This window comes from Caretta caretta, chromosome 26, assembly GCF_965140235.1.
Source record: "Caretta caretta isolate rCarCar2 chromosome 26, rCarCar1.hap1, whole genome shotgun sequence".
Classification (NCBI taxonomy): domain Eukaryota; kingdom Metazoa; phylum Chordata; order Testudines; family Cheloniidae; genus Caretta; species Caretta caretta.
Genome location: NC_134231.1, coordinates 11,095,937 through 11,115,733, shown reverse-complemented (window position 1 = coordinate 11,115,733; position 19,797 = coordinate 11,095,937). Strand labels below are relative to the sequence as shown.

The 19,797-nt window shown below is 43.0% G+C and overlaps 1 protein-coding gene across 2 annotated transcripts in view; it reads right to left on the bottom strand.

The window, feature by feature from the left end:
- ANTXR1 (ANTXR cell adhesion molecule 1) overlaps positions 1-19,797 on the bottom strand; it is a 221,186-nt gene that overhangs the window by 175,895 nt on the left and 25,494 nt on the right. For both annotated transcript variants that reach the window (XM_048829199.2, XM_048829198.2), the window contains exons 6-9: positions 18,768-18,847; positions 17,335-17,403; positions 15,049-15,129; positions 4,088-4,148 (exon numbers count right to left, since the gene is read on the bottom strand). In XM_048829199.2, coding sequence (XP_048685156.1) covers positions 4,088-4,148; positions 15,049-15,129; positions 17,335-17,403; positions 18,768-18,847 — 291 coding nt within the window. The remainder of the gene's footprint in view (positions 1-4,087; positions 4,149-15,048; positions 15,130-17,334; positions 17,404-18,767; positions 18,848-19,797) is intronic.

The window sequence follows — 19,797 nt, the reverse complement described above, 5'->3', positions numbered from 1 at the left end:
AACTTTTGTTGGTCAGAGGTGTGAAAAAACAACCCCCTGACCAAGATAAGATTCACTGACAAAAGCACCAGAGTGGACAGCGCTACATCAGAGGGAGACGCTCACCTGCTGACATAGCTCCATCTTATCTAATTACCCTGAGGGACTCCTGCACTGTAGTTGTCAGAATAGCATATTCGCTCTGGAATCTGGGCTCTGTACCAGGTCTCATTTTCTTATAGCCAGTAAGGGGTCAGCTGCAAACAATCCCAGCACATCTATCCAAGCAGGCTGCCTTTTAATCCCATTTTGTATTGTCCAAGATCATTCAAGAAGAACAGGGGGAGCAGTGCTGAGCTCTGGAGGGTGGGGGATGTAAAATCCTTAGGAGCAATTATGGAAATCGTATGGGATGGGATTCCAAGTACAGTAGAGTACAAAAACCTTTGTGATAATGTATCCAGTCTGGAACTGTAATTAACAGGCCAGTGATGACTATCACATTTCTATATTTATGCAAAACCAAACAAGTATGGAGACTAACTTTTCAGAATGGTTTCAGAGTAACATCCGTGTTAGTCTGTATTCACAAAAAGAAAAGGAGGACTTGTGGCACCTTAGCGACTAACATGGCCCAACTTGATTATCATACACATTGTAAGGAGAGTGATCACTTTAGATAAGCTATTACCAGCAGAAAAGTGGGGTGGGGGGAGAGAAAACCTCTTGTAGTGGTAAACACCCCTTTTTTCATGCTTTGTGTGTATAAAAAGATCTTCTATACTTTCCACAGTATGCATCCGATGAAGTGAGCTGTAGCTCACGAAAGCTCATGCTCAAATAAATTGATTAGTCTCTAAGGTGCCACAAGTCCTCCTTTTCTTTTTTCAGAATGGGGCGTCACTGCTGCTAACTGACCGAGCCTAGGGTGGGAGTGAGGTGTGTGGTATTGGGGACTGTGCCTTTAAGGGCTGGGCTTCCCAGACTGAATGTCTGGGAGTGACACTGTGAAGCTCTTGTTAGGCACAGCCTGTTGGAAGTGGACACAGAATAAAGCAGAGCTCTTGCAAGCACTTTAAGTGCTGCATGATCACTGAACACCACAAGGTACAGCACTCAAACCGCAGTGTTTGGAGCCAGTGTGCCAGCCGAAGGGTAATGTCTGCCCTGTCATCAGAGATGTGACTACAGCACATGTAGACATACCCGAGCTAGCTTTGGTAACTAGATTAAAACTAGCTCAAGTAACAAGAGCAGTGAAGCCAAGGCAGCATGGGCAGAGGCTCTGGAATATGTTCCCAGGCAGGCGCAGCTAGTCCTTACAGCCGTCCATGCTGCCACAGCATCACTGCTATTGTTACGTGAGCGAGCTTTCATCTAACTACCTCGGGTGTGTTTCCTGAGGGCAGCGTCGACATATCCTAAATCATAATCCTCCAGGGTACTAGAGAGAGGACAGGAAGGTGTAGTCAGCCCTGCACACAGTGATGCCATTCTAATACGTACAGGGTGTGGGGATCACGGCCCGATCTAGTCTAGACCCTTTCTGGGCCCCCACCTTGCATTCCCCAGGCCTGCAGCCAAATTACGGCCACGCTCTTCATAAGCACACTAGGGGAAGAGTGCCCTCTCTCACACAGACTGTGAGCTATAGCTGCCATAATTCATCCCTTTGTAATTCTCAGAGAAACTAATTCAATTAAGATTTATCTAACTCTTTGCATTTTTACTAGCTGTGAGCTTAAGCTTGAAATCCTCACTCCGGGGAAAACTCCCACTTCACTTTGAACTCAATACAGGTTTTGTCTGAACCCAGACTTTAGGATTTGGGCCCCATTTCACCCACCAAGCAGTAATGACTTGTTGCTCAAATTAGCATTGCTGGCACATTGTGTTATTATTGAATTGGTACCCAGCATGTGTTAAGAGGCATAACACTGCGGTCTTGGATGAGTAACCGTGCTCAGTAAAAAGTCCCTTGGCAGTTTTCAGGGTTAACATCACTCCCTCTGTGGCATCCTGGACAATTTCTAACTTGAGTCATTACATAATGTCTTCCTATATTTTCCCTCTGCTGTTTCAGTTGGATACAGTATTCAGTCACATTAAGGCTGCTCCATTTGTAAATGGTTTCCCTGTGGCTAATAGATGTAACAAGCATGTTAGTGACATGATTTATAGATGTAGTGCTGTAGATCATTCTAAGCACATAAAAGGTGTTGCAGATTATAAGCCATGAATATAAGTAACTAATGAACTCTATAACAATCTATTGCAATTGATGAACCAGTTAATAAATCATCTGTTAAGTATTTACTAACCCTTCATAAGCTATGTATAAATGGAATAGAAAGTGAGACCTAGTACTCTTCTTCACTTCTTTCCCAAAACTTTTATACACTGTTACTATGCTCGGTCAAGGTTCCTGTTGTGTTCAGCCCAGATTCAATTGCATTTCAGTGGTGAATAGAGAGTTTCCTGTATATCATTTGAATAGCATTTTTAAAATTGCTCTGTAGTCCTTTTGGGTGAATGCGTCTCTGTAAATGCAAGAGGTCATTACTGATGCAGTCCAGATTTTCAGCAAGAATGCTTTAAATGGACAGAAGAGGGGGGGAGCAAATAATAAGCCTTGGACAAACTCACTCAGATCAACTAAGTCTCAGCATTAACTAAAACCAAAAATGACAGTAAGGATAACTGAATGTGAAAGTTATGGGCATTTTCTTTTCAGGACCTTGACTTTGCAATTAAAACACAATCATTTCTTTATTAAATTCAACTTATCATCAATTCATTGCTAGCAATGCAGATGCACAGTCACTCCAATAGTGGGAAACTCAAGAAAGATGAATCGAACAGATGCTTCTGAACTGAAAACACAAAGAACTAATTACAACTGGCTTTCAAAATTATGAAATGGAATTTTTTTTTGGTAGAGTTCACCATTGAATCGTTGTGTTGCTCTGCACATTTTGGCTTTGGTCCTGGCCCCTCTATCTAAAGGACTGTTCTGCATTAAACAATTGGGATCCACTCTGCAAAATTAACAAAATTCATGGGAAGAAGCTGGATCTGGAATCATATGGAGAGTAGCTGGATGATGCTGAGAGCATCTCTCAAGCTCCAGTCTGAGGGGGTTGGATTTTATATGCAGTGCAGTTGTAGCCATGTTGGTCCCATAATATTCAAGAGACAAGGCAGCAAGGTAATAACTTTTTACTGGAGCAACTTCTGTTGGTGAGAGAGACAAACTTTTGAGTTTACTCGGAATGGTTCTTCAGGTCTGGGAAACTTACTCAGAGTGTCACAGCTGAATACAAGTTTGTACAGATTGGGGTTGGATTTTGCTGAACACAGAAATACTTCCCAGGGACTTTTAGTCCTCAAAGTAAATGGTATAACTGTATTAGAGTGAGCACTGGAAAAGGGATCAGCACAATTCAATGTCAGTCAAGCGTATGGTGTCTTAACTGGCCACTTAAAATCATTCTCAGGGGTTCCAGAAAATTTTTGTGTCACCTTTTGTTCAAGGCCCACCTCTGCTAGGGAGTTTTCACATTCACTGTAATGGGAGCAGGGTGAGACTAACTGAGTGCTTTGGAAAAAATCCCACTCTTGATTTATACTCTGACAATATATGAAGCGAGGCTAACCTAGAGGGGTTTGCTGCTTGCCAGCGTGTACTGTTTATAGTAAAGCAGAGTGTAAGAAATATTCACAATGAAGTCTGAAAACCTCCAAATCTGTCTCCTCACAAAGATGATCTGATTTTGCAGTCTGGCTTTGAAATTTCACAGCATTTTTGCGTAAAGGTTAGCACTGTTTGATGAAAAATGGGCTGCTTTGAGTTGCCATTGTTTAGATCAAAGTTAAGGTCATAGTTTAGATTAAAAAAAAGATTAGTTTTCAGAACTGAGCTTGGTTGTTTTTAATTTCCTTAATTTTGAGTAAAAAAAAAATCTCGTTTTGTGAAATTTCACAAAAGTAGCAAAATATTTTAGAAATTAAGTCCAGTTAACTCAATTGTTCTGGGCTCCTTAGGGATCAGGGATGGGTGGACAGAGACAGTTGCACTGGTAAACACGGAGGGCTGGTTTAAACTTACCTCCTGCACATATACTGGAAGGCTCCGCTGCAAGAATCTCTATGCATGATTTCTTCAAAATCTAGAAGCCAAGAAAGAAAGAAGAAATGTGATAAAATATCTTGGAGGATATTTTATGTAGCAACTTTACCTCCTTGAGCAACAGTAGCCAGGTCAATGGAAGCATTCTTCTGTCAACCTAGCCATGTCTACACCAGGGGGTAGGCCTGCATAGCTACAATACTAAGGGTGTGTAATTTTTCACGCCCCTGAGTGACATAGCTTTATTGATCTAACTTTTAATTTACGTTAAGGCATAACTCTTGACCCCAATGGCCTTTGTTCTCATCTACGTTAATGCCCCTTCACACTGAAAACGACATCCATTTACACTGCCAGAATGGTGAAAATGAGAATCTAGCCCCCTACGCCTACAGTCTAAGGCCTGAACTTCTCTTAAAATTAGCTCGACCTAGCTATGTTGCTCTGAGCTGTGAAAAATGTTGCACCCTGAGCCAACATAACCCCCTATGTAGAGGTGGATAGGTGGATGGAAGAATTCTTCCGTCAACCTAACTACCACCTCTCAGAGAACTGGATTGACTACATTAACGGGAAAACCCCTTCCTTCCGTCCGTGCAAGACGTGACTGCACGACAGCGGCACAGCTGCAGCACCGTAGCTGCGCCGTTGTCACAGATGTAGTGTAGACATACCCTATGTCTAACAGCTTGTCCACATGCAGATTTGCACCAATTTAACTTAAGGACTGTTTTTAAACCAATGTGCCTGTGGGTGCTCTTATTTCAATTAGAAACGGTTTTAAGCTAAACTGAAATAAGTGTGTCTACACAGGTTTGCACCAGTTTAACTAAACCGATACAAGTTTGAATGTAAACAGTCTCTGGGTATGTCTGCACTGCAATTAGACATCCTTAGACCACTGACGGTGGTTCGTGGGGCTGTTTATGTAATGTAGCTGTTGGGGCTTGGGCTGCAGGCCAAATGCTGGGACCCTCCCACCTTGCAGGGACCTAGAGCCTGGGCTCCACCTCAAGCCCAAACGTCTATACTGCAATTAAACAGCCCCGGGAGCCTAAGTCAACCGGCATGGCCCAGCTGTGAGTTTTTAACTGCAGTGTAGACATACCCCCTAAGGCCACAGGTTCAGTTTCAAGCTACGGATACCTTTGGAACGTTGGGCTGCGCGTATTGCCAGCCATTCACTCAGTTGGGAGTATTACTTTTCAAATACTGGGTTAGAACTGATCCAGCTGTTCGTTGCCAATGACAGCCCTGATGCTGCATAGCCTGATACACATGCTTCGCTCTACGCACTGCGAGTAGTTCCACAATCACATGTGTAAGTCTTTGCAGGATTCGGGGGCCTGAACAAGGAATTGTGACTGCTCAGTCCCATTCTGGGATGGGACATCAGAGAGGCAGCACATAAGCTGATCAAATTTTAGCCAGCTCTGAGAGGCCAGATTATGTTGGCCAAGCACCACAACTCTATCCAGCAGCAAAATTGTTTTCCCAACCTTAAACTGAAACATCTGTAAGAAACAAACTACAGCTAATACGATAAATTACATTAAGATAATAGACAATCCAGGATTTCACTGTAATTAAGGTTCTATGTGTCAGAAATACCTGCTTGCAAAAGGTGCAGATATAGTTATGGGTTTGTTTGAGATTGGTTGGTTTTTTTTTTTTGGGAAGGGCTTATTAGTCACTCAGAAGCAGTGATGCCAAAGTCTTCTGGGATACCAGGGACCGAAGAGAACCAGGTCCTTCTGAGCTGCTGATAGATTGACAGTGCATGGGGAAAAGGAGAAGCTTTGGAGGAACAACAAGGCCAGTCAGATAGAACTGCAAGGGAGAAACAAATCGAGAAAGAGAGAGAAGCAGCAGTTATACAGTCGAGAGCACAATCGACAAGCAAAAAAAGGCTCTGAAAGCAGAATCAAAGAAAGATGAATACTGAAGATTAGAGGTGGGTAGGTGTTGTAATATGCCACCTGCCAGATACCACCCAGGTGCTGTCTAGCCATTCCTAAAACCAGATTCTGGTACCAGCTTACTCCACAAGTGGCCCCACTGACCATTCATGCAGGGGAGGTACTAGTCAACGTAATACAGCTAGTTGACATTTTTCCAAGGAAAAAATATTCTTTTCATTGACAAATGGCTCTGTTTCAAAAATGGAAACTTTTCACACACTTTTGTCTATTCTTCTTAAAGTTTTACCTCTTTTCAACGGAACCCCAAACCAAAAATCTTTTGGTTTTCAATTTTTCCTTTCCCTGCACCTCCTTTTCAGCAGTAAAATGGAAACATGGAGGACAAAGGGAAAAGGTGAAAAAGGAAGGGGAGGGCAGCAAACCTTATAACTTGATAAACACTTTTGCAACAAAATTCAAATTAAAAACAATAAAATTACTTTCTTTTGAAATCAGCCTTATTTCTGTATTATTTTGTACTCTGTAATACAAAAAAATTCATATTTTTTCCACCTCTGAGCTGGCCTTTAGGGCTTAATAGAATACCTATGATAATATTTGTTTGCATTTATTTAGATTTTAAAATAATAATAAAAAAAAAGGATCCATAACTCTAAGTACCCTAACATCATTAATAAACACAATGAAGTCCCAGTAGCATTAAGTAATCATTCCAACAGACCCCACCTTTCATCATTATGAGAAGCAATAGTATCAAAGGACTTCACATATAGGTAAGATATACCCTAGTAGACTTCATGAGGTCTTCTGCTTTCCTGCCTTCCAGGGTGGTGGAAGGCTCTTGCTTGGATTGCATGTACACTGCTGGAGGGATTAGGTAACCTGGCTCAAGCAAGCCAATGAAATAGTGCGGGACAGCGTTCAGTCAGTTGCCAGGCAGAGGACCTAGTATAAATCACTCCTACAGTGTGCTCAGTACAACTGACCTAGTACTGAATCCTAGTCATGACAAATCTAGCCTCGTGTTTGAGTGGCGAACCCCATCACTCCAGTCCTGGCTCATTCAGTAATGTCTTGCTCTGTGGCCTTTGGGTGCGTTGCCGGGACCCCCGTTTAGGGAAGCCCATGCTTAAGTCCATTCCTCCTCAGGGGAAAAAAAAAAGTGTTTACATCCCATTGACTTCAATGGCATGTGATTGGAAATAAACACATGTTTAAGTGCTCTCCTGAATAAGGAATCTTAGCCTCAACTACCTCAGTTTCCCCATGTATTCCAGGGGGATAATAAGCATGTCCCTATCTCACAGGGGTTAGTTAGTTAATGTTTGTAAAGAACTTTGAAAATATAAATATTGTATAATGTGTTCTCACAGTAGATTGATATTTAAGTATTTTTCATGGCTTGCTCATACCACAGGGTAGAATGGCCCTTTAAGAGAGGTGGGCTTAGCCCTACCTGTGACTAACCCACAGCCTCCCGGGTGAGGGGTCTGAGGCCAGGGATCAGGTGATAGCCTATAGGTCACCTGGTCCTTAGATCAAGGCCAACAAACAGCTCAGCAGGGAGGGAGATCTGTAGGAGACCCTGGGTCAGGGGAAAAGGAACTGGTTGACTTGCGTTGGACTGTTTTGTTTTGAGGAATAAACCCATCCCTGAAGAAAGGGACCGAAACTCAGATGCTGTTGGGAGCTTTATTTGATGCACTGGCTGGTGAGCTGGCCCACCAGTTTATACCTAGGCTTCTTTGGCACAGCAGCTGGAGGACATTTTCTATTAACGGGGGTTTTATTGAATTTAGGCTTTTTAATGAGCAAACAGGATGTGGAAGTTTAGAGGAGGGCTAGTGCATATGTCTGTTAGTGTGAATGACCTGTAGTCTGAGTCTAGGTACTGATTACCCAAGTTTTGGTGAATCATTGAAAAACAAAGTCTGTTGCCAATTACAAAACAGCAATTTAATTCTATTTACACAATACTTCCTTTCCAGCATCGCTAGCATTCGGTACATCAAAAAACAACATGCTTCAGAGATGATTTGGGGGAAGAGGGAAGAAGTGTCAGATGTGACCACACATCATGCTGAAAAGCAATTTTAAACATTAAACATGTCATAATGCACAATGTACATACGTGGTCCAAATTTTCAAACTGGATTCTAAATTATGCACACCCTAAATTTTACAAGTTCAGAACATGTGTGTTGCAAACTAGGTAACTGTCTCTCACTATCCTTATGTGTGCATGCTCATCTGACTTGTACATGTTGGTGGACACATGTACAAGAAACATTTGCATGTATAGTTTGAGAGGCCCATTTGAAAAGCTGGCCATAAAAGCACATGATGATCTCAAGAAAAGACAATGGTGCATCTTAGATTTGGCAAAGGACAAACAATTTGGCTTTTCGGATGCACATGCAAGATTCTCACTGAACTCAGTGGATTCTGGGATAAGATTTGTCCTTTTGGTATATCCTTTTTACTTTCGGAGCTCAAATACCTGTGTAACATATAGCACTTGGAGAGTTTAATTTTCTGTCTTAAAACTTTCTATGGCAAATGTATATGCAACACTGACAGAACAAATTTAAGAGCGGAGATATGAAGAGAGATTAGGAATGCAGTAGAGACCAGTAAATCCTATATGGGCATAAAGGTGAAATGTAATGAACAAGCAGGGTGTTAAGTTAAAGAGGAGAGATAAATTATGCAAGGGTACCAATCAATAGGAATATAGATGATTGGATGCTCTTCTAGATACAATGAAAGATTAAAAGAAGTCTAATATAATTCTGTCTCTAGTTCCTTTTTTTACAGCTGCCTTCTTAACCTCACATACAGAATTTGTACAGTCATGTATGGTTAGTATCTTGTTTTCATTTTTGGTTTTTGAGATACAATCTTTTCCATGTCTAAAATGAGTTTTCAGCTGCAGCAAACGGCAAAGACCTGGGAGCATTCCTGCTTCTGAATCATAGCTGTGTTACTAAACTGTTTAGGTTACAGGCTATAAGGGAGATGACAAAGGTATCATATCCTATTTCATGATGTTCTATATTTCACAGCCTGGAGCACTCCTCATACCAGACAAAGAAGTCCTGAGCAGTAGATGAATTTGAGCTTCAAGTTTTCACTCTAGGTCTTGCTCCGTTTGCTTTAAATTGACAAGTTACGATCTGCAGAAATTCCCATGGAAACCACAGTAACAAAAAAAAGCTATAAAATACTTTGTTCCTCTGAATTGTTGTCCCGCTTGTAGGGATCAGATGTCTGCCTTATTTTCCTTACTCCTTAAAAAGCTCAAATTCCCCATTACACGGGCTTTTCCAGTTGTAGTTTTATCAGTGATTGTCTAACAATAGGAGTGAGAAAGCAATTAGTTCTCTAAATAACAATATTTCATCCTAATTTGAGAGATGCCTGTACAAGCCCAATCCTGCAAGCTGCTGAGCACCTTTGGCTCCCTTTGACTTCACTAGCAAGTGAGGATAGGTCTCATGGCTGAACCCTGTTCTACATTCCAGAGTTAAGTCAATGTAAGGCAGCTTATGTAGACCTATCTCTGTAAGCATCTACATGAAAATGTAGCTCCCTCCAGTGTGACTTGCCCACTACACCGACTTAATAACTCCACCTCCGTGAGAGGCGTAGTGCTAAGGCCGATGTAGTTAGGTTGACACCATGTCAGTGTCGACATTGCGTTGCTTACATTAACTGTTCCTGCTTTTCAGAAGCTGTCCCACAATGCCCTACACTGACAGTTAATCAGTGCAAGTGCGATGGTGGGGACACATACCACCGACACATGGAGCATAGTGTGGACACGCAAAAGCGATTTAATTCCTGAGGTGGCTGGACGTGGACGTAACTTAGGTTGACTTAATTTTGCAGTGCAGACTTGCCCGGAGCTTATACTGAGGGCTGGTCTACGCTGGAAGCTTACACCAGCATAGCTACATCTCTCGGGGGCGTGAAAAATCGACACCCCTGAGAGATGTACTTAAGCTGACCTAACCCCCTGTGTAGACAACGGTAGGTCAACGGAAGAATTCTTCCATAGCCTACCTACCACCTGTCAGGGAAGTGGATTAACTACAGGGACTGGAGAACCTCTCCTGTTGCTGTAGCGAGTATCTACTCTGAAGCACTACATGTACCTAAATACAGGTTTCAGAGTAGTAGCCGTGTTAGTCTGTATTCGCAAAAAGAAAAGGAGGACTTGTGGCACCTTAGAGACTAACCAATTTATTTGAGCATGAGCTTTCGTGAGCTACAGCTCACTTCATCGGATGCATACTGTGTAAAATACAGAAGATGTTCTTATACATACAAACCATGAAAAAATGGGTGTTTACCACCACAAAAGGTTTTCTCTCCCCCCAGCCCACTCTCCTGCTGGTAATAGCTTATCTGAAGTGATCACTCTCCTTACCATGTGTATGATAATCAAGTTGGGCCATTTCCAGCACAAATCCAGGTTTTCTCCCCCCACACACAAACCCACTCTCCTGTTGGTAATAAATAGTGTCTCTCCGAATTTGCAGCATATATCAAACAGATCCCAAAGCGCAGCCTGAATAGCTGGGCTGTGCACTGGGGAGCAATGCAGGAGACAGGTCAATCATCTTCTCCAATAACCTTCACTGGGTAGTAGCAGAGACCTCTTCACAGATCCTACCACAGCCTCCGGGCTGCATGAACTCCCATGCATGGCTCCTGCAGGCTGCCTCCGGGGAGGACAAAGGCAGGTGTATGCATGTGTTTGCCTCTGCTTCACAATATATAGACTGTCATCCCCAGAGAATGTCACCCTCCCAAATCCTGGCCCTGCCACCCCAGAGACAGGGACCTTGCTAGTTACACTGCATCTGGGGATCTGTGTGTGTGGAGGAAAGGAAAAGGTCTCTCCGCACTGCAGAAAGGAGCATGTATGCAGAGCTCTTAGGAGGGACACTCTGTAAACTCCCCCTCTCAGCGATACTTCCAGGGCAGAACAAATCCCTTGGTCAGTGATACATATAGGTGAAGGGGTTGTCACACTACGTCCCACATTCTTAATAGAAAAAAGAAAAGGAGGACTTGTGGCACCTTAGAGACTAACAAATTTATTTGAGCATAAGCTTTCGTGAGCTACAGCTTACTTCATCGGATGCATTATAATCGGATGCAAGTGAGCTGTAGCTCACGAAAGCTTATGCTCAAATAAATTGGTTAGTCTCTAAGGTGCCACAAGTACTCCTTTTCTTTTTGCGAATACAGACTAACATGGCTGTTACTCTGAAACCATTCTTAATAGAGATATTGTTATGATGTGAATATGGCATAACTAAGATGTGTTTTGTACAAGATGGGTCATGTGAGGTATCATTGGAAAGGTGATGATTTACTGAATATGATTATCCAATTTGTATGCATGTATCATTTCTGTATCTGAAGTTACGAATATTGACTATGTAACTATTGCAAGTGTGTTTACACCTGGGGAATGCCCACCAGAGAGAATGCTGTCAGCCTGGCTGGGCCATTAGGGAGAACAATAGGACTTTGAAGATGCTAATCTCCCACCTTCCTGAGAACTTCCTGGGATGCTGCAAACAAACTTTGACTCCTGGCTGTTTTGACAGTGCAGGGTCATCTGATCATGTCACCTGGTACTGGACTCCATCTTGGATTATTAGTATTTTTCCACTAATAGGGGTGGGGATCAAACTGGGAAACAAAGGATTTCTGCCTCATGTAAATCCTATTTAAGGCAGGGAAGTGAGTTAATCAGGGCTCATTCTTCACCAAATCCCCACCCCGGATGACTGCTGGAAACATCTAAGAAACAAAGAGAAAGGGGGGGAGGAGAAGGACTGAGCCCAGACTGGAAAAGGGGTCTGGCCTGTGAAAGAAATGCCTAAAACATTTAGGGTGAGAAATTAGTACATGTAACCAGTCTCTTTAACGTATTAAGCTTAGTTTGTGTGTTTGTTGTATTTGTTCAGTAATCTGCTGTGATCTGTTTGCTATCCCTTATAATCACTTAAAATCTATCTTTTGTAGATAATAAATTTATTTTGTTTTCTCGAAACTCAGTTTGTGGAATCCATAACTGGGGGGGTGGAAGGGGGAAAAAGTCGTGCATATCTTCCTCCACACTGAGGGAAGGGGGGTGATTTTTATGAGCTTAAGTTGTACAGTTTTCTGTGCAGCACAAGACAAGACAATTCCCTAGCTGAGTCTTCCCATGCAGAGCTGATTTCAGTGTCTGTGTCTTTCTGCAGCGGGGTGTGTCCCCACCTGTGTGCACTGGAGGAGGCCTGAGGGCCTGGCTCAGCAGGACAACGTAAGGGAGCCCTGACTGGTGAAACAGACAGGCTCAGTGGTACCCCTGTACATCAGGTGGCACCCCGGAGTGGGGGGTAACCTGTCACGGAGTGAAAGGTCGTTCATGCAGCCCAAAGCTTCGCCTGACATTTGAACAAACCCAGAAACCCACTTCTGAGGTTTGAAAATAAAAAATTCTGATGTGTTCCCCTGCCCCCCAGCCACATAGTTTTTCATTTGTCAATCTCTGTTGTTCAGAAGTGGCCCTGAACCAGTGCCCATGCACAGTGCATGGTCTCACTGCCGGCCTGCCAGAGGGGCACCCTTTCAGCCATGAGCAAAGCCAAGTTTCAGCCCACCACGGGTGCCTTGTTTGCTTGCTTTACACTGAAGTGTTCTGTTCTGCAAAGGAAAAGCCTTTACGTTCTACACTGCAATAAGAACCCAAAGGTAGTCTTCAACTACCTGTCTTCTCATGTCTTCTTCATGCTTTGTAGTCATGTTTCAGCTCCTTCAGCTTGAACCTTTCCAGGTTCTCCACCTTCCATGCTGCTGCTGTTCTGGTGATGCCCCCATTAAAAGTGATGAATAATCAGGTAGCATTTGGGGCGTATTCTGGCTATACAGTAGGACTCACCGGAAAGCATAATCACCTGGCAGGAAATTTCCCATGGTTTTGCAGCTAGACCATCATTGTCTATTCACAGTCCCACCACAAACTTCCTTCAGCAGTTATATCTTCTGGTGTAGCTGGTAAATGGCGCAGCACTTAACTGAATTAGCTCAGAATTAGGCTCCCGAGACTGAAATCTTATGTTTTATCATATACAGCCACACAGAGAATGTCAGAGAGCCACCTCTGGATTTCATTAAAGACAGCTGCAAAGAGAATGCCAGGCTGAGAACCAAGATTTTAAGAAGACAGCCAACACCTGATCATCCAAGAGAAAATTTGGGGAAAGCAGCTCCATGTTTGCAAAATGTCAGGAAACCAGTAATATGGGATCACCTTCCTTCAGCAAGAAAAAGAGCTGGGGAACCAGAGCTTGTCTTGGAAAGAATAGTTTTTGCTTGATACCACGTGGTCAGGATAGCATGTCACTACTGTAAAAAACAGAAATCCTAGATCCCTTTTCTGAAGCTGACTTTCCTTGCTCTGGGGTTTTATCAACAACAACAACAACAAAACATACCAAATGGCCAGGACAGAGACACACATTTAAAAGGATTCCCCATCCGGCACCATACCCCTGGGAAACTCAATCCGTTATAATAGCTATGTGTGGCAAGTGAGCAAAGGAAAACTATTTTAAAAAATCCCCAAATAGATCCTTTCCTAGAGAACATTCGGAATAATTTTACATTTTTTTTTAAATTAATGGTCCAGTCAGTCCCTCATGTGGTGCTTTCCCTGCTCTGCCCAGGGAGGCTTTGGAAATGCATTGAGTCAGACAGGATTACTCAGAACCACTGGAGTCAGGGATGGAAGGGCCCTACAGGTCTCAATCCTATTCCCATTGAAGTTAATGGGGATATATGCATGAGTGAAGCAAGCGTAGCTGGGATGTGTATATTAGTCCTGGGACCTGTATGCTAGTCCGTGGTTTGCATTACCATTTTCTACAACTCTCTTTGGATCCTGATGCTGCTGCCAGGGAAGCACATGGCAAAACTCCGATTGAACAGGACGGGGGCTGTCGACTCTAGAGTGTCACCAACTCTGAGAGGAGGTTAGTTTGGTTTTTGGTTTAGTGCTGGTGGCCTGTGATATACAGAAGGTCAGATTAGAAGATCTGGTGGTCCCATCTGGCCTTAAACTCTATAATTCTATGAATTCCCCAACTGCTTCCTATCGCTGCAGCTGCCACGTGGGAAGTTCAGGCAGCTGAATAACTCTAGAGGAGAAATATAGCCAAGCAGAGAAATGGCCTGTTTGCAGGGACGCCCAACCCATGAACATCTCAGTGAGAATGGCTGGCTTTTTAGGACTTCAGGCAAGCTAGGAATATCTGTCTCCTATTTCCCCATCATCTTCATGCTCTGCTTTCTTTAATGAAGAGGGACAATGATTTCTAGTGTTTTTGTCCTGTCTAGATTTAAGTCTAGCATCTATGCAGTATCACTGTACAGTCCTGTACCATGGTGGGGCGGGAAATACCACAGAGAACCAAAACTCAGAGCAGCGGAGTATATCTGCCAACAAAGGAAAGACACAACAAGCAGCAGGAGGAAACGCAGAATGGAGCCCCTCTTTGTTTCAGGAAGCAGTGTGTTTCAATGGTTAGGCCAGGGGACTGGGATCCTGGATTCTACTCACAGCTCTGCCACTGACCCACTGTGACACTTCATCCTCTCACTGCCTCAGTTTCCCCCATGTGTAAAATGGGAATACCAGCACTTGCTGTACTTACAACTTCTCATGGGAATGAGTAATTTTTGTACGGGATGGGGAGACTAGAGCTGGGCAAAATGTTCTGATGTCTGAAATTTCAGTTACTTTGTGTTGGGGGATTCAGAGGGAAGGAAAAAATCAGGAAAAATGTTCATGATTTCTTTCTGTCATGATTTGTCCTCCAGCTAAAGCAGAGAAAGCTTTAAAAAGCAATACAGTGACAATGACCTGTCACTTAGAGTATGATAGACAGGTTCCCCCAGCCACCGCACACATGCATACACGTCCGCACACATACAGCCAAGATTAATACTCACAGAATCTATGATCCCCCGCAGGGCTTCAAAGCCATCATTCACTGGGAAGACATGATCCTTGCTGTCAGCAATTCGAGCCAGCTGACAGAATAGCAAAAAATAGAAAAACCAACAATGGTATAAATTAGCCAGCTGTCAGCAAATTAAAATGCATCCATTTGCAAATAAAAATCAATACTCAGTGGAGTGTGGATTGCTAATATGCTGTAACTCTTTGGACCTTAGCTCACAGTTAATACCATGGGCCTGGTTCGTTTTAAGGGACCTGTGCTGGGAGTCAGAAAAGGTTTCCTGAAGTTGGCAGGTGAGAAGCAGAGGCCACGTGCCCAAGGGTGAATGATCACAGAGCCAGCAGCAATAGGAAAATGGGTAGATAGTGGGAGGCAGTGGGTCTGTGTGAGCAGGGGGGAAAACAAAGAACAGGTGGCAGATGGGCATTTTGTGGTCTCCTTTGGCTGGAAAGAGAGAGGCCAGAAACGCCACACCGGAGGAGGTGAAAGACAAGTTTATTCGCCTTTGGAGTGCTAGGGGTTAAGGAGAATGGTGAGCACAGCTCAGGAAGAATGAGCTCTCCATGCAGCAGCTGGAGCAGAATCAAGTTTTATTTCTGCGACGGGGACATTGGTTTTAATAATTCTCTCGAACAGCAGGGGTAACATCACCCAGCGGCTTGGGGCTCAGCCTCCCCTGAAGCTTTACAAATTGGAGGCAGAGAACTAGCCATACACTCATCTCTAAGCCTCACAAGCCTCCCGCCCCATCACCCCTGTCGATCAGTTCTATGTATAATAAGAATTAAAATAAACACACACACGCTCCAGGTTTGCGCCCACAGAGAAAAGCCCAGGCTATTGAGTCCCCTCTTCTATGAAGCAATGTCATTAAATTGCTTCGGGATCATAAACCAAGACATAGCAATGACAGTCAATGGGTGGATTTATAGTTTCCTGAATTCATTCTCTATGGTCTTTCTGCTGGAAGCTTCTGGGGTTTCGAACAACAGTGGGGCTTTATCATCGAACTTGAGTTAACCTCTCCAATGCCTTGATGACTTCAGGCTGGGCCCGTCTCGATGGTCAGTCCTCTCTCCTCCCTTTGCCTTTGCATAAGGCTTGTCTATATTGGAGATTTGTGCATCCAGGGTAAATGCACCAGTGCAAACCTCTAATATAGATGTGCTTCACTAAGGTAAAAAGTGTCTTGTGCCACTGCAGGTCTACCCTGGTTACAAACCAGGGAAAGCTGTGAGCTATTTACACTAGGGGTCTGCCATGGGGAAGTTATCATGGCACAACTACACTAGTGCAAAAATCCTCAGTGTTGACAAGACCATAGAGTGGGAATCTAATTTCTTGCCACCTCCACAAACACTCTTATTTTCTTGCCTCATCTTACATTAGGGATGGGACGTGAACGACAGCCCTGCACCCAAATACAACCACAACCACAAGCTTCATTGAAGACTAGGCCTATCTCTGGATCTTGCTGGCTGTTTTTAGAGCTCTGCAATACTCAGGGAATTTGGTTCACAGGAGTTAGTATAAAGCTTTTCTTTGTGTTTCCTTTGGGCAGGGGTGACATGGGGTTTAATCTGCCTCGAGGGGAACCTCATTTGACGTTCAAATGAAAAGCCGAAGACTCAGACTTGAAACCAGTAATAACCAGAGAGTTTTTCCTTGCCTACATCAAAACAATGAAACCCGCACTTGTCCCACATTAACTCAATCCTAGGCCCAGGTTCATTGGAAACCATCAGGCTCTTCACTGTACCTTCCAACAAGCTTAGCCGGGGTCTGTAGCTAAATCCACGATGAGATGAGTTTGATAAGTTTCTCTTTCTTTTTTATTATTCATTTTTCATTATTATTCATTATTCATTTAGATTCATTTTTATTATTCAGGGGAGAAAGAGTGCTGGGTATTTTGGACTGGGGACTATGGCAAGTCCTAAAGGAAGCGGAACTCCAGGAAGATTTATAATAACTAGGGGGAGCCAAGGTTATTGGAGTTTAACAGATGTCAATAATTCAATTAAGATCCCAGAAGGGATATGTATGGGCCAGATCCTCAGCTGGTGTAAATAGGAATAGTTCCATTGACTTCTATGGAGTACCCATCAATTTATGCTAGCTGAAGTTCTAGCTCTTATATGGACATGAATAGCACCTGAACTTGCCCCAGCCCGGCTCAGTTGAAAAGTCCACCCATAGCTGCTGTATGTGAACCAACAGCATATAGTCCACCTTTGCCAGAATTCCAAACAAATGGAAAAAATGACTAATTTACCTGTGTTTCATTGAAATCTTTCACCCCAACACAGTACACTGTGGCTCCCAGGTCACGAGATCGATTAGCCTGGAACCAGAGTGCAAAACTTTTAAATAAACAGGTACACGTTACAGATGCAGATTTCTGTACATTTGTAATTATATTTTTAATATCGCCATCCTCCTGTCATTCTGTCAGTGCAACCCTCCTCAAAATCAAGGACTAGGGGCATGATAAGGGATAGAATTAAAAGTCTCAGGGCCAAAAATCTACTCTCAGATCTGGATAGCAGATCTTGACTCTAACATTCTGCTCTCCTGCAGGTGCAGAAGTTTGTCTATTCCTATAGTAGCTACTTGCATGGTAAACAAAAACAATGTATACCATTCTTGTATCCCACAAATCCAATTTCTAGCCATTCTAACTTAACAATATTTGCCCATTGAAAGTGTGCAGTATAAAACAAATGAAACAGGTTCAGCCCTCCAAGTTTATATAATTTCTAAGGACAGTGGAAGCTCTGGAAAAAAATGGTATGTATTGCTCCTGGGATCTATGATAACCATGGTATCTCCTCATACTTAGTGTAGGAGGCATTTCAGTACAATAGCGATTGCAGAGCTATAGCAGGTAGTTATTTACAATATCATTAAAAGGGGACGTGGAGAATTTGCACCAAAGAAATTCTTCTCTTTTGAATTTCTCTTTTTAAGCCATTTATTTATAAGTATTCTGGTATTCAAAGTCCGTTAGGAAAACACTTCTCTTGCAAGGCCTTGTTACTGAATTGGTGACTTTTGGGGCCAGCTCTTCAAAAGAGCGCACGGCCAGATTTTCAAGTGTGGAGCATCAAGAATTGGGGGCCAAATTTTCCAAAAGAGCCCAACACCACTCAGCAGCTCCCACTGTGACACTTACAGACATATTTTTGGAAGCGATCAGAACTCGAAGTGCTTTTTTAAAACTTGAGCAGAAGTCTTGTGGTTTGAAAGCCTTGCAGAAATCTTGCTTCTATTAGTATTTATCCCTACAAACACATGCATTCTTAGCATACATATCTTGTTTTGGCAGAAATTACAGAAACCTGTCCCAAGGGCATGGACCATAAGGGTACGTCTACACTGTTATCATAGGGTGTGACTCCAGCACATGTGGATATATCCAAGATAGCTTTAATTTAGCTAGTTCAGATATCAATTTGTAGCATCACGGGCTTTGACATGAGCTGTACAAGCCCACCCAGAACCCTGGGTAATTACTTGCATGGCTAGCCCATGCTGCTACAGCTTCTCTTCTCCAGTACATAGATTCATAGATACTAAGGTCAGAAGGGACCATTATGATCATCTAGTCTGACCTCCTGCACAACGCAGGCCACAGAATTTCACCCACCCACTCCTGCTAGATTAAAACCCTGTGATTGCAGTATCGCCAGGCCCTGAATCTCTTACCTCACGCTCAGCGTAAAAGAAGAGGTCTTCATGGAGTTCGCCATCCGTCAGCGCAATGATGACACTAGCAGTTCTGTAACCTAAATAAATTAAACAAAGAATCTTTCACAAAAAAAGAGCACAAAGGACTAAACTGGTGCACCAAACACCTAGCCAGTGAGCCAGTAGTGGGCTGAAAGGGTCAGAAGTGATATATTCCAAACTTTATATCCTTCACCTCTGTTTAACACTCTACATTAAAAAGGCCCCAAGTTTCAATGGAAATTTTTGACCACTTTTAACAAACACCTGTCTACTGCACCAGCCCTCCAGGATTGGCCTGGAGTCACCCGGAATCGGCATCGATCTCTCGGTGACTATTGAAAGCAATCCGGGAGATTTTAGTAGGATATTTTAAGAAAATGACATTACGTCATGTTGGGAGAAAAAATCTCCCAGAATAGCTTCATTCAGAGTTGGCAACCCTTAAAGCTTAATTCATCTTCATCCTTTCAATCATATATTCTGACAGTGGAGTTGTAACAAGAAGACTGTAATCTTCTTTTATAATATTGATTGTAGCCCAGGCTTGTATGGGCTTCTTTCTGTGTAAATTTACAGCAGCGCTGACTGGAATTAATTTGGGTTTCTGGCAACAGACGCTTGGTATAAATCCAAAACAGCTCCGTAGTCATGCATTGCACGTGAACATTAATATTTCACTTTAGTAAAAGCTAAATATAATTTGAAGGTTGTTTCTGAAAAAGTGAAAATCTGGCTAATTAACAGCATTTTTAAATGTCCTAAGTCATCAGGAGGATTTTCCTGCAGTTATGAACAGCTGTGCATTTGTCTGTGCTGATAAAGAGAAAAAAAACAACTTTTTCTGGAACGATCTGGTTTGGGTCCATTTGCTTTTGCAGACAGGCACAAACTTTCCTTCTGTTTCTGTGACCAGACTATCACACAGCCTGTGCCAGGGTTCCTGACCTTGGGGAGTTTTAAAGATGGAAGGAGGAGCCTGTACTCATGGGACACTGAATGTCCTTGT